This window comes from Saccopteryx bilineata, chromosome 3 (assembly GCF_036850765.1).
Source record: "Saccopteryx bilineata isolate mSacBil1 chromosome 3, mSacBil1_pri_phased_curated, whole genome shotgun sequence".
NCBI classification, from domain to species: domain Eukaryota; kingdom Metazoa; phylum Chordata; class Mammalia; order Chiroptera; family Emballonuridae; genus Saccopteryx; species Saccopteryx bilineata.
Window position 1 is genome coordinate 273,332,661 of NC_089492.1, and position 12,589 is coordinate 273,345,249.

Sequence of the window (12,589 nt, forward strand, 5' to 3'; positions counted from 1 at the left end):
GAAAGAAGGGCCTGCTCCTCCATAGCCACCCCCCTGGCCCAGCTGGTACACCCTAAGGACCCACGAATCGCTCCAGGCTGGGGTTGAGTTTAGGTAGCCCACGAATCGCTCCAGGCTGGGGTTGAGTTTAGGTAGCCCACGGATCGCTCCAGGCTGGGGTTGAGTTTAGGTAGCCCACGGATCGCTCCAGGCTGGGGTGGGGTTTAGGTAGCCCACGGATCGCTCCAGGCTGGGGTGGGGTTTAGGTAGCCCACGGATCGCTCCAGGCTGGGGTGGGGTTAGGTAGCCCACGGATCGCTCCAGGCTGGGGTTGGGTTTAGGTAGCCCACGGATCGCTCCAGGCTGGGGTTGGGTTTAGGTAGCCCACGGATCGCTCCAGGCTGGGGTTGGGTTTAGGTAGCCCACGGATCGCTCCAGGCTGGGGTTGGGTTTAGGTAGCCCACGGATCGCTCCAGGCTGGGGTTGGGTTTAGGTAGCCCACGGATCGCTCCAGGCTGGGGTTGGGTTTAGGTAGCCCACGCATCGCTCCAGGCTGGGGTGGGGTTTAGGTAGCCCACGCATCGCTCCAGGCTGGGGTGGGGTTAGGTAGCCCACGGATCGCTCCAGGCTGGGGTGGGGTTAGGTAGCCCACGGATCGCTCCAGGCTGGGGTTGGGTTTAGGTAGCCCACGGATCGCTCCAGGCTGAGGTTGGGTTTAGGTAGCCCACGGATCGCTCCAGGCTGGGGTTGGGTTTAGGTAGCCCACGGATCGCTCCAGGCTGGGGTTGGGTTTAGGTAGCCCACGGATCGCTCCAGGCTGGGGTGGGGTTAGGTAGCCCGGGGCTGAGAGTGCACCTGCTGTCTGCGCCCACCCTGCCCTGTCCCCCAGTTCGGGCCCTTTCTGGAGCTCTGGGTGTGACATGTCTCGTTTCCCAGACAGTAAACCTGAAGGCTGCCTCTGAGCTGTGTGGTCTCAGAGCAAGTGACCTTCCTCACCCCGCTTGTCCCTGCCTGCGGATGCCGCCCAGGTCCGGGAGTTTTGAAGGGCTCCCTCTCAGGGATCCTTGGCCGCCCCATGCCAGAAGCTCCCCAGCTGGGCTCCTGGCAGAGCAGTCTAGGAAAGGCCAGGGAGCCGGCACCTACGAGGGGCAGAACCTCAACGCTGAACCTGCCAGGGAGGCGCTGCCTGCTGCTGTCAGGGAACAAGTTCTGGGCCCAGTTCTGCTGCCCCCGGGCTGGGGGCCGCTGGCAGGTCGCTTCACCACTCTGAGCCTGAGCAAGGGAGCAGGCATCCTCGGCCCACCTACCTCACAGGGCTGTTGTGTGTCAAGCAGGATGACCATCGTCAGAGGGCTCTGCAGTGTCTGAAGTGCCACTTAAACGTCTGACTGACAGTAGTGTTAGAATGACCGTTTCCCAGCCTGGGAGGTGGTGGAGACTAGTGCCGTAGCATCTGACCTTGGCTGTTCCTACAACCACTCAGGGAGCTTGTTGAGTAGAGATTTCTGGGACCCACCTGCACAGGGTCCGAGGAGAGGATGGCCTGGCCATATGTATTTTCAGAAAGTGTCAGAGGTTAAGAAGTCCTGTGGTAGTACATTCTCTAAACTTCTCTGCTTTGTGCTGAAGAAGGGACGTGATCTGCCCAAGATCAAACTGAGGAGTGCCAGTCGTAGCTAACGCTGTCATAGGCACGGTTCTGGGCATTTTGCCTTTATTAACTAATTTAGTTCTCACAAAAGCCCTGTAAGGTTGGTACTGTTTCCCCCTTTTGGGGGATAGGAAAGCTAGCACAGGGAGAGCGAATAATTTGCCCCCTGTGTACACTAGGCAGTGGCTGAGCCAGAGTTCCAACCCAGGCAGGTCGGCTTCCGTCTGCTCGAGACCAGCTGCACACCGCAGCTTCCTGTGCCCAGTGGTTCTGAGCACCCATTTGGCACTAGGTTTTCTGTTACCACGTGGCCTCTTGTGGCCGTGGCCATTGGAGAGGACGGGATCACCCTGGCCTGACCCCAGGGAGGCTTGGTGCAGGACTCTGCCCTCTTGCCGACCAGCCTGCACATCTTCCCCAGGTCCTGTATCACCTCTTTGAGGAGTTCGCCAGCTATGACCGCGTGGGCATCGTGGACATCGTCCTCGGCTTCCTGAGCTTCTTCGTGGTGTCCCTAGGCGGGGTCTTTGTGGGCGTGGTCTACGGGGTCATCGCAGCCTTCACCTCCCGGTTCACTGCCCACATTCGTGTCATCGAGCCGCTCTTCGTCTTCCTCTACAGCTACATGGCCTACCTGTCGGCTGAGCTCTTCCACCTGTCTGGCATCATGGCGTGAGTCTGGGCATGGCGTGGGGAGGCAGCCCGCTTGGATTCCCTGGGCTTGTGGAGTCACGAGGGAGCTCCCCAGCTCCAACTCCAGTGAGGAGACTCGAGCTCCGTGCTCCAGGCCCTGCGACTGCCCCTGGAAGCACTGAGTTTCAAGTTCTGGGAAGTCTAGCCTTGCTACTCTTTCCCCCATTCGTCTCAAAGGGAGCCCCCTTGGTTGTAGCCAGACACAGGCACTCACATTCACTGTTCTCCTTGGCAACCCCAGCAGGGAGGCTTGTGGCTTCTGTTAAAGCAAGTAGTCCCGGAGGCCTTGCGACCTCGGCTGGGTCTGGAAGGCAGAGGCAGTGAGGTGCAGAGGTGTTCCCAGTAGGAGAGGACTTTGAAAGTGCAGGGGTGAGGCTGGTTTGGGGGATTTGGGGTGACAGAAAGCTGGGCCACACGTGGGCTCCAGGCTGGGAGGGCTTGGGCTGCTGCTTGGAACAGAGCTCCCTGTGGGGACACTGTGCATTAAAGGGACACACTGTCCCTTTAATAAGGAACTCGAGTATCCATGTATAATTGGCTCCTGTTAGGCAGAGAGACAGCATGGCCTCGGGGACAAGGCACAGGCTTTGGAGTTGGTCAGACCTGAGTGTGTGTCTTAGCTCTGTCCCTCTCTGGCAGTGTGACAGTGGGTAGGCAGCTTTATTTTCCCTCATCTAAAAAACACAAGAATATTCTTGTTTGTAGGGCTGAATGAGAAGCTTCAGTGAGAACAGGTGTAGGAAGCCCATAGGAGAACTTGGTAAACAGGCAGCCGTCAGCCTCCCTGGCGGCGGAGGGGCTCTTGGAAGGTGCAGCTTGACTCTGAACCCCTGTCTTCCCCGATGCCAGACTCATTGCCTCGGGAGTGGTGATGCGCCCCTACGTGGAGGCCAACATCTCCCACAAGTCCCACACAACCATCAAGTATTTCCTGAAGATGTGGAGCAGTGTCAGTGAGACCCTCATCTTCATCTTCCTCGGCGTCTCCACCGTGGCCGGCTCCCACCACTGGAACTGGACCTTTGTCATCAGCACCCTGCTCTTCTGCCTCATCGCCCGAGTGCTGGGTGAGGTCCCCGGGCCACGCCAGGGGAGGTGTGTGTGAGTGGAGGACTTGGGTGGGTAGGTGCTGTGTCTCTGTGTAAGCGTGCGTGCATGCGGTGTGTTGGGTGCAGGGGCTAGGCCTGGTGCCCGGCTGCTCCCCAGCCCTTCTCCTCAGTGCTGAGGCTGTGCTGGGCCCTTAAGGGAAGAGAATCCTGTGCTTGCAGTGAGTCTGTGATCTCTGAGGAAACAGTCACACTGTCGTAGTGCAGGGGCCTCAGGGACTCTGTGGTTCTGGGCCTTTCGGGATCTGAGCACAGGGCTAAGGCTCACATAGCCCAGGCTGTGAGTGTTCTCTGTGTTGTCCCACTTGCAAAGCTGCGTGCAGCTCCTCCAAACCTATGCTGCCACCTGGGGCTGCACGTGGGACCGGGCCTTGGGTTCTGCTAATACTTTCCTCACCTAAGTGACCGTTGTTTCCACCCTTTTGGATCTCACTGACCGCCTCTCTGAGATCACATCTGTAGCCCTGAGCCCTAGTGTGCATCACAGTTCCTTGGTGTCCTGTTCTAAAACCCCTTTAATCCAGGGCCTCGTTCTCCACAGATTCTGTTTCTGGAGGTTGAGGTTGGACCCAGATCTCTGTATTTTTAAACTTTTAATTATGGAAAATTTCAAACCAGAGAAAAGTAGAGCCCATATACCCTCGTATTTAATAGGTATCACCCTGTTTCATCTCTTTTCTCATCATCCTCCCAACCTTTGGCTCCTGGAGACCTCGGTGCTGTCTCTAAAGTACACCCAGGTTGGGGGACCGTTAAGGATCCGATCACACAGAGACATTGAGCACCTTGGGCTGAGGGACCCAGGAACGAGTGAGCTGGCTGGCTTCCTCCAAACAGAGAGGCCCCTAGTGCAGAAGCTAGAAGGGCCTGGGATCAGCCTGACCCTTCTTCTTCCCCCACCCCGGCAGGCGTGCTGGGCCTGACCTGGTTCATCAACAAGTTCCGCATCGTGAAGCTGACGCCCAAGGACCAGTTCATCATTGCCTATGGGGGCCTGCGAGGGGCCATCGCCTTCTCTCTGGGCTACCTGCTGGACAAGAAGCACTTCCCCATGTGTGACCTCTTCCTCACTGCCATCATCACCGTCATCTTCTTCACCGTTTTTGTGCAGGTGCTGGACAGGGTGGAGCAGCCCTGCCCCAGGACCTGACTGCCAGTGGACAGAGGAAGCATGTGACCCAAGAGGGGGCCACGAGTTCTAGTCCCAGCCCTACCAATAACTTGCTTTACAACCTTGGGCAAGCCATTCCCCCTTTCTGGGCCTCAGTTTCCTCAGTTATTAAGGAGGAATCATGATAATGAGTCATTGCAAAGTGAGCAATTAGAATATAAAGGAGCCAGAGTGCAGCCTAACTTAGGAACCCAGAGGGTTGGAAGTAGGTACAGTCAGCAGGCCCATGGCATTCACCGTAGGGCTTTAGGGAAGTAATACCTTAGGATCTCAGTTTCTGCATCTGTAAAATGGGAATAATAGCACAACACAGGGAACTGGAAAGGTTGCTGAGCCAGGCAGCAAGAGGTGTAAAGTCAGCCCAAGCTCTGCTGCTGTCTGCGTGACCCTGCGAGACACCCTCCTCCCACCTTTGGTCTCAAGTTCCCATCTTTGAAGTGAGAGGACTGGACTAGATGATCCTGAAGAATCATTCCAACCTGCTGGCCAGTGATTTCAGTGCATTTAAATGACCCAGGCTTAGCTGAGAACCCACCCACCCCACTTCCCCAAGGAAGCCCAGGCTGGGATTGTGTAAATCCCACCTGACTGAACTGTGACCTTGGGCAAGTGAGCAAACACTCTGTCCGGGCCCCCACTTCTCTATCATCCCTTCCGTCTTTCCTGGACACTAATCTTGGCAAACGTCATTGCCTCCTCATCTCAGGAGAAAATAATGTAGAGGAAACTTCTTGGATGGACTTATTTTCTATCCTTTAAAAGGAGAGGGGGCTGCCTCTTTCGTTCTCTTGTCCTGCTTCCACCTCAGAAATACTTTGATCACCTTCGCTTTGCGGTTGTATATGCTAATGGCTTATCGAGTCCATCTGCAATGAAGGCAGCATTGAGGTAGGGATCTCCCTGCCTGGGTTTGAGCCCAGCTCTGCTATTTCTTTGAGACCTTAAAAAGGTACTTAACCTCTCAGAGCTTCAGTTTCCTCATCTGTAAAATGGCGACAATGAAAGGACCTACCTCTTATGATTGTTGTAGGTGTTAAAGAGCTAATACTAGTAAAGCACAGCTGGCTCTGGCACATGGTCATCACGCAGTTAAATTAGCTGCTGCTGCCATTACTAGGTGCCTCCTGGTCACAGTCCTGCAAGGGAGGCAAAGCACAGGTGATTCTCCCCATTAGCCAGGCCTGACTTCCTTGGCACTGCAGAATGCACCTGTGGTGGAGCCCACACATAAACCCGGGTCCTTAACCCCTGGCCCGGGCTAGATGGCCAGTGTGAGTCATTTGGCTGAATGGGCTCTCAAACTCTGGCTGTGTCTTCGGGAATAGCAGGCCTTGGGAACCTGCCTTTATAGAAGTGCCTGGCATGGAGGTTGAGAGATTGGGGACCTTAAAGCAGAGGGCATCCCAGCCTCAGGGGCCCTTGGGGGAGGTGGGAGGCTCTGTGGCCTCCCTGCCAGGGTAGGAGAACTGGAAGGCCTGACACCCACCTGCTTCCTAGGGTATGACCATTCGGCCCCTGGTAGACCTGTTGGCTGTGAAGAAAAAGCAAGAAACAAAGCGCTCTATCAATGAGGAGATCCACACGCAGGTACTGGAAGCTGGGGCCTCGATTGCAGGGGCTGGTTTGGGGAGCAGCTAGGCCTTGCGTCCATGCCCTCAGTGAGCCCCTTCTTCCTTATCCCAGGACCAAGTGGTCCTTAAACCTCTTGAGGCCACCAGGTCTTGTCATAGGGAGGTGTGGTATGAGTAACTGGGAGGCTGAGGAGGGGGCATCAGGCGCAGGTGGGTTCAGAGAAAGGAGTACAGCTGTTCACCAGTGGGATAAGAATTGGAGATGCCATGGGTTCAGGATGACTGAGGTGTAGGCGCCACCTCCTGGCTATTGCTGGAACTACAGGGCTGATCTGAGCAGAGCAGCATTCGGTTTGAAAGGGTGGGTGGGCTATTCAGAAATCTTGGTAGGGAAGGAGCCAGTAGAGAGGCTTAACCTGGCCCTGGGCCTGTTTCAGTTCCTGGACCACCTTCTGACAGGCATCGAGGACATCTGTGGCCACTACGGCCACCACCACTGGAAGGACAAGTAGGTGGCAGGCCTGGTGGGCAGGTGGGTGGGGAGGGGCAGTTAAGGGTCCTGGGGCCTGGGTGTCTCCCCACCCCTAGGAGCTGGCTCCATCCACCTTTTCCCTTCTTCTGCCAGGCTCAACCGGTTTAACAAGAAGTATGTGAAGAAGTGTCTGATAGCCGGGGAGCGCTCCAAGGAGCCCCAGCTCATCGCTTTCTACCACAAGATGGAGATGAAGCAGGCGATCGAGCTGGTGGAAAGTGGCGGCGTGGGCAAGATCCCGTCTGCAGTCTCCACGGTCTCCATGCAGTAAGTGCTGCTGGCCGGCCCTGGCCGCTCTGTACCTGCAGACTAACCCTCCACACCAACCCGAGCAGGCCGCCCAGGGGCGGGGCGGGGAGCAAGGCCCCTCTGTCATCCTGTCCGGTTGAGGAGAGCTGCAGGGACACCCTGTGGACCCATGGCTTCGCCCGATCACCGCAGCCATCCCCAAAGTGACTTCCTCCTGGCCCAGCCTAGAAGGCTTCAGGGTCACAAGAATTTTCTTGGGGACCTAACCTGTGTCATGTTGTTCCAGGAACATCCACCCCAAGTCCCTGCCTCCCGACCGCATTCTGCCTGCACTCTCCAAGGACAAGGAAGAGGAGATCCGCAAAATCCTGAGGAACAACTTGCAGAAGACCAGGCAGCGGGTGAGGGGCTGTTCCCCGCCCGGCCCCCCGCGGGACAGAGCCCCTCTGCTCCCTGCCTGCTCCAGCCCTGTCCCACACTGTCCGAGCTGCCAGCCCCTCCAGGCGCAGCCTCTGGGGCCTCCCCTGCCTGACGGCTGTTCCTCCCACAGCTACGCTCTTACAACAGACACACGCTGGTGGCGGACCCCTACGAGGAGGCCTGGAACCAGATGCTGCTCCGGAGACAGAAGGCCCGGCAGCTGGAACAGAAGGTGCGTCCGGGACTGGGGCGGCTCCTGCCTTTCTCTGGGTTCCTCCTCTTCCCGTTTTACCCCCACCACCCAGCCCTTTTAAAGACGGAACACTCTGATCTGTTTTTTTGGGCTCCCTCCACCTGTTTCGAAGGCTGAGCCCCAGGGCAGGTTCCAGAAAGCCTTTCCCCCTTCCCTTTGTCCCCACGAGGAGCAGGCCTCATGCTTTCCTCAGGCATCTACACTGGAAGTCTCCATGCACTCTGACTCCTTATTTTCTTGTGAGAAAATAAAGTCCAGGGGGAAGAGAGCTGCCCAGAATCACAAAAGAAGGCCCACATGCATTCATTCATTCAGGAAACATTTGTTGAGTGGTCCCTAAGTGCTAAGCCTCTGTGAATCCTGGTGAATCAGCCTAGCCCCTCCCTTAAGGAGCATCTCATGCTGTGGCCCTGCAGCACCTTGAACAGGGAGGGAGTCAGGGTAAGCTTAGGAAGCAGAGTTGCAGAGAAAGGCTCGGCGAAGGGTGCATGGGCAGAGGTCCGGGCAGAAGGAAGATGTGTATAAGTTCCCAGTCACAGAATGTGGCCCATTCTAGGAACAAAGGGCTCGGCTTTCAAGGAAGATTGTTAGTGGTGTGAGGGTTTGGGGAGGGTGTGATTTGAGGACATTAAGAAGGTGGAACTAGCAAGACTTGGTTTGCCAGTTTGAGGTGGGGCAGAGGGAAGAGGAAGGCCTGTGACAGATAGCTGGGAGTGGAGGCTGTGATAAGGGACACCAAGGAAGGAAGGAGGTTATAAGGGAAGATGAGAAACAGTTCATTTTCAACATGTTGCACTGAGATGCCTGGGGGCCTCCCAGGGCCCCGGTGTCCACTCCGAAGTTGACTTTATGGGTCTGTACCTCAGGGGCAGGTGTGGCTGGAGCCGGAGGCAGGGCAGTGTCACCTGCGCAGTGTCACCCGGGCAGTCACCCAGGGAGAGGCAGGGCCACCCAGGAGACTGCAGCACTTGAGGGGAGCCTGAAATGCCAATATGACAGGCTAACGAACCCCCAATTGGAAGCAGCCGCCCCGCGCACACTGGGGCCACAGCCTCCGGGGCCGTCAGAGGGGCTGCCTGCGCTCACACCCGTCTGTCCTTTCTCTGTCAGATCAACAACTACCTGACAGTGCCAGCCCACAAGCTGGACTCACCCACCATGTCCCGGGCCCGCATCGGCTCAGGTAAGGCTGGGCACAGGTGCCTGGCGAGGGGCCTCGCACCCGGGCACTCAGTGCCACCATTTCCTAAAGGCGAGGCTCCCACGGGAATGGCCTCAGCAAACCAGCAGGGAGGACAGGCTTCTCCTTCACTGACCTCTTCCCGTGTCACGAGCTCTTCTTGCATCAGGTGGATTGGGGAGCAGCCCTCCTGCCCTCCCCGGGGACAGAGGTGCTCGCGTGGGCTGGCCCTGAGGACCGCGAAGGGAGCTGAGTGCCTGGCAGGGAGACGGGAGGGGTCTGCACCTTTGGGATCCCCAACGTGGAGGAAACGAGGGCGGGCCTTCTCTCAGGCCCGGGTCCCCGGGGGCTGACGGTGACTCGGGAAGGAGCCTGAATTCCTGGTCTGAGGAGGAGCACTTGTGCCCCCCCCCCAACCCCCCCGTGAGGAGAGAACCACAGCTCTACTTTTGAAACCGCAGCCTAAGAGGAGAGACCATCTGATGAGGGCTCACAAAGACCCACGTGGAGCGATTCTGAGATGTCAGGATGGCTGCACGTAGGGAGGGTCTGTGGCAGCCGCTGGCATGGGCTGAGGTGGGGCGCGTTCTGGGCAGGCGCGGGCAGAAGCCAACCTGTGCTTTGCTTTTGGTCCCCAGACCCACTGGCCTATGAGCCGAAGGCCGACCTGCCTGTTATCACCATCGACCCGGCCTCCCCACAGTCTCCGGAGTCTGTGGACCTGGTGAATGAGGAGCTGAAGGGGAAGGTCCTGGGGCAGAACCGGGCCCCCAGGGTGGCTAATGAGGATGAGGACGATGATGGGGGCATTTTGATGCGGACCAAGGAGCCCTCTTCCCCAGGCACTGATGATGTCTTCACCCCTGGGCCAAGTGACAGCCCCAGCTCCCAGAGGATTCAGCGCTGCCTCAGTGACCCCGGCCCCCACCCTGAGCCTGGGGAGGGAGAGCCTTTCATCCCCAAGGGGCAGTAGCGCCGGGGCCAGTGGACAGTGCCTGCTCCGCCACAGACTCTCCCACCAGAGCAGGGGCTGCTGGGAGCTGGGGGCTCCCTCGTGCTTCCTGGATTGTCCCTCTCCCCACCGCATGGCAGCTGGGACTGCAGCCCCGCGCAGCACGGCTTCCCCTGCCTCCTGGGAAGCGCCCTCCCTCCTCCCACCAGAACTGCCTTCCCCATCCGCCTGGCAGGACTGCTGGGCCATGAGGCAGACCCTCCCTTTCCTGCCCAGGCTCTGCCTCTGCGTTCCCAGACCTCGGCGGCCCCCCTCTTCTCCATCACCCTCCTCATCCAAAACACTGCAGTTTCTAACCAAAGAGCCTCTGGCTCAGCCTTGGTCCCACCTGGGAAGGGAAGGAGTCCGGGCCTCTCTGGGCCTAGGCCAGGCCCTCCATCAACAGAGGAAAGACTAGGGGGAGCAGACGTCTGACGGGGAGGAGGGGTTGACGACCCATGTGGTCCACCCTCCTGCCAGCTCTGCCATCTTGTCCGGCCACCCCTCTGTGTCCTTTCTTAGAACTGCATCTCTGAGCTTCTCTGTGTGGAGCGGGGGCACTTTGGACTGTGATGTCATTCAGCTTTCCAGCAGGGACCAGAGCCCTCCAGGGGCTGTTGTCAGGGAAGGGGCTGTCAGGGACTCCAGAAAGTCCTGCCTTTTTGTTTGTCTGTTCACATTTCCTTGTATGATGTCTGCACAGAGGCCATTCCTCTTTTTAAAACATTTTGAAAACCCCTGGCTGAATGAAGCTCTGACCTTCCTCCTCCGAATACCCCTCCTCATTCGGCCTGTCTGCCCACCTCTCCCCCAAATACCAGTCCTCTGCCTCCTGGACTTGTAACTGCGGCCCCTGGCTCTGATTTCAGAAGTGACCCTCCAACCCCAATCATGGTCTGTCCAACTCACAGATGCTGGGCCTTCTGGTCTCTCTTTATTTACTCTTGGGCCTGACCTTCAGTTCCTGCCGGCCTATTCTTTCCTTCTTCCCCCTGTAGGCCTAGGATTGTCTTATGTTCACTGCACTCGCTTGCTGTGGAGCCCAGGCCTCAGGGGAGAAGACCTCCTCTGAGCATCGCCCCCCCCCCCCGGCCAGGTGGGTGCACAGAATCCTAGGCTCCCAGAAGCCTTTGCTCATAGGCACACCTCCACCCCCACTGCTATCATGGCCAGGCGCAGGACTATTGGTCTGTCCTCCCTAGGGCATTCCCCCAGGATTGTGCAATAGTAAGTGTCCCTCTTCCCAGTGGACTGGGCAGTGGGTGCTCATCTGTCCCCCCTCTCCATGCAAGTGCTGTTTTGGGCAGGAGTCACCAAGGGTAACATTGACAAACATGTTCAAAGCCACCCAGCTGCTGCTGCTGCTCTGCCACCTGTACAGAAGAAACCAAAATTTTTTCATATTCTAATAAATCCATGTGAGTTTTTGATAGAGTCGAGGGCTGTTTCCTGGGACTGAGGTTGGGGAATAGGGTGGCCTGGGGCCTGAAGGACTCGGCTCAGTGGCTGGCACAGAAACACTCGATGTCAGCTGCAGGTGTGGGTATTGCTGCACACCGGGCACCAGGGCTGCAGCTGTGAGCAAAGCGAACTGCTCCTTGCCCTCGGGAGCCCTCAGCCTCTGGGGAAGAGCAGCATTAGTCAATCATTCATACAGACCTGGAAAAACCCAGGGTGTTTGTGAATGACAGCAAGTGAAACACAGGGGTGGGGAGGGGACAGCAAGGAAGACCTTCCTAGGAGCGGGCTAGAGAATGAGCTGAGGCTAACCAGGTGAAGACGGTTTAGAGAGTTCCCAGATATTCTAATAGGGAGCTGCGCAGCCAGCACCCTGGGATCTGAAAAAATGCCCGGTGGGGCTGGGTCAGAGTGACAGGAGGGGAGGCAAAGACGGGCCTTGCAGTCCAGAGTTAAGAGTTTGATTTGTACTAAAAGCAATGAAAAGGTTCTCACCAGTAAAGTGGGGACAATAGCACCTGGATGAAATGTGCCCAGGTGTGTAATTGGCTCAGTACAGCGCAGTGAGCTTAGTTCAGTGCAAGTAGGATCCCTGCATTTCCTGAACTGGCCACTAGAGGGAAGTGGGGGCGTGGCACAAGCCCCAGCGCTCTTGAAACCGGGGCTGCCCAGGAAAGCATCTCCTTTGCCCAGCCTCAAACCTCTGTATGAAAGTGATTTGACCACAATATCTGAAGTATTCAGTGCCAAAGGACTGTAAGAAGGGACCGCATCATTTCTATATCAATTGGTGTCCATTCAAGAAATGGGTGGTTTGCCCGAAGGGATACTGAGGAGCCTTCAACTAAGAGATTCTTTACAAGGGTGTGAGCAAGGTTAAGGGGAAGTACCAGGGATGGGACCCAGGGAGCTCACACTACTGGGAGCCATTACAACCCTTAGACCTGAAGGGAAGAGGAGAGCGCTGTTACCGTGGGAGGGGGCTGCCCTGCTGGAGCTGCAGCCATGGGGAGCAGAACACAGCCCCCGCCAGGCAGGGACCCGTCGGGTGAATATTCTGATCCTACTGCTGCCTCTCTTTGGCCAAACCCAGGTGAAAGCCAGAAGGAAAGGCATCTGAGTGACTAAGTGAAGCATCTGAGTTCAGCCCACACAGGTCAGCCTCCCGGTAAATGGAGCAAGGGAAGAGTGGATTTAGAGGGGAGACAGGGCATCCAGGCAGAGCAATTTCTTTTGTCCCTCCACCACCCACTCTTGTCCTTCAGATGAAAAACTCATGTCCCTATTGCTTAATGGTTACAGAATTTCCATTTGGGGTGAAGAAAAAGTTTCGGA

The 12,589-nt window shown here is 57.2% G+C and overlaps 1 protein-coding gene across 1 annotated transcript in view; it reads left to right on the top strand.

Annotated features, from left to right (window-relative positions):
* SLC9A1 (solute carrier family 9 member A1) overlaps positions 1 to 11,242 on the top strand; it is a 53,625-nt gene extending 42,383 nt beyond the window's left edge. Inside the window, exons 3-12 of the mRNA XM_066269965.1 lie at positions 2,052 to 2,302; positions 3,173 to 3,390; positions 4,338 to 4,540; positions 6,098 to 6,187; positions 6,609 to 6,679; positions 6,797 to 6,970; positions 7,239 to 7,353; positions 7,503 to 7,604; positions 8,736 to 8,808; positions 9,444 to 11,242. Coding sequence (XP_066126062.1) covers positions 2,052 to 2,302; positions 3,173 to 3,390; positions 4,338 to 4,540; positions 6,098 to 6,187; positions 6,609 to 6,679; positions 6,797 to 6,970; positions 7,239 to 7,353; positions 7,503 to 7,604; positions 8,736 to 8,808; positions 9,444 to 9,778 — 1,632 coding nt within the window. The 3' untranslated portion in view covers positions 9,779 to 11,242. The remainder of the gene's footprint in view (positions 1 to 2,051; positions 2,303 to 3,172; positions 3,391 to 4,337; positions 4,541 to 6,097; positions 6,188 to 6,608; positions 6,680 to 6,796; positions 6,971 to 7,238; positions 7,354 to 7,502; positions 7,605 to 8,735; positions 8,809 to 9,443) is intronic.
* Positions 11,243 to 12,589: the final 1,347 nt, after the last annotated feature.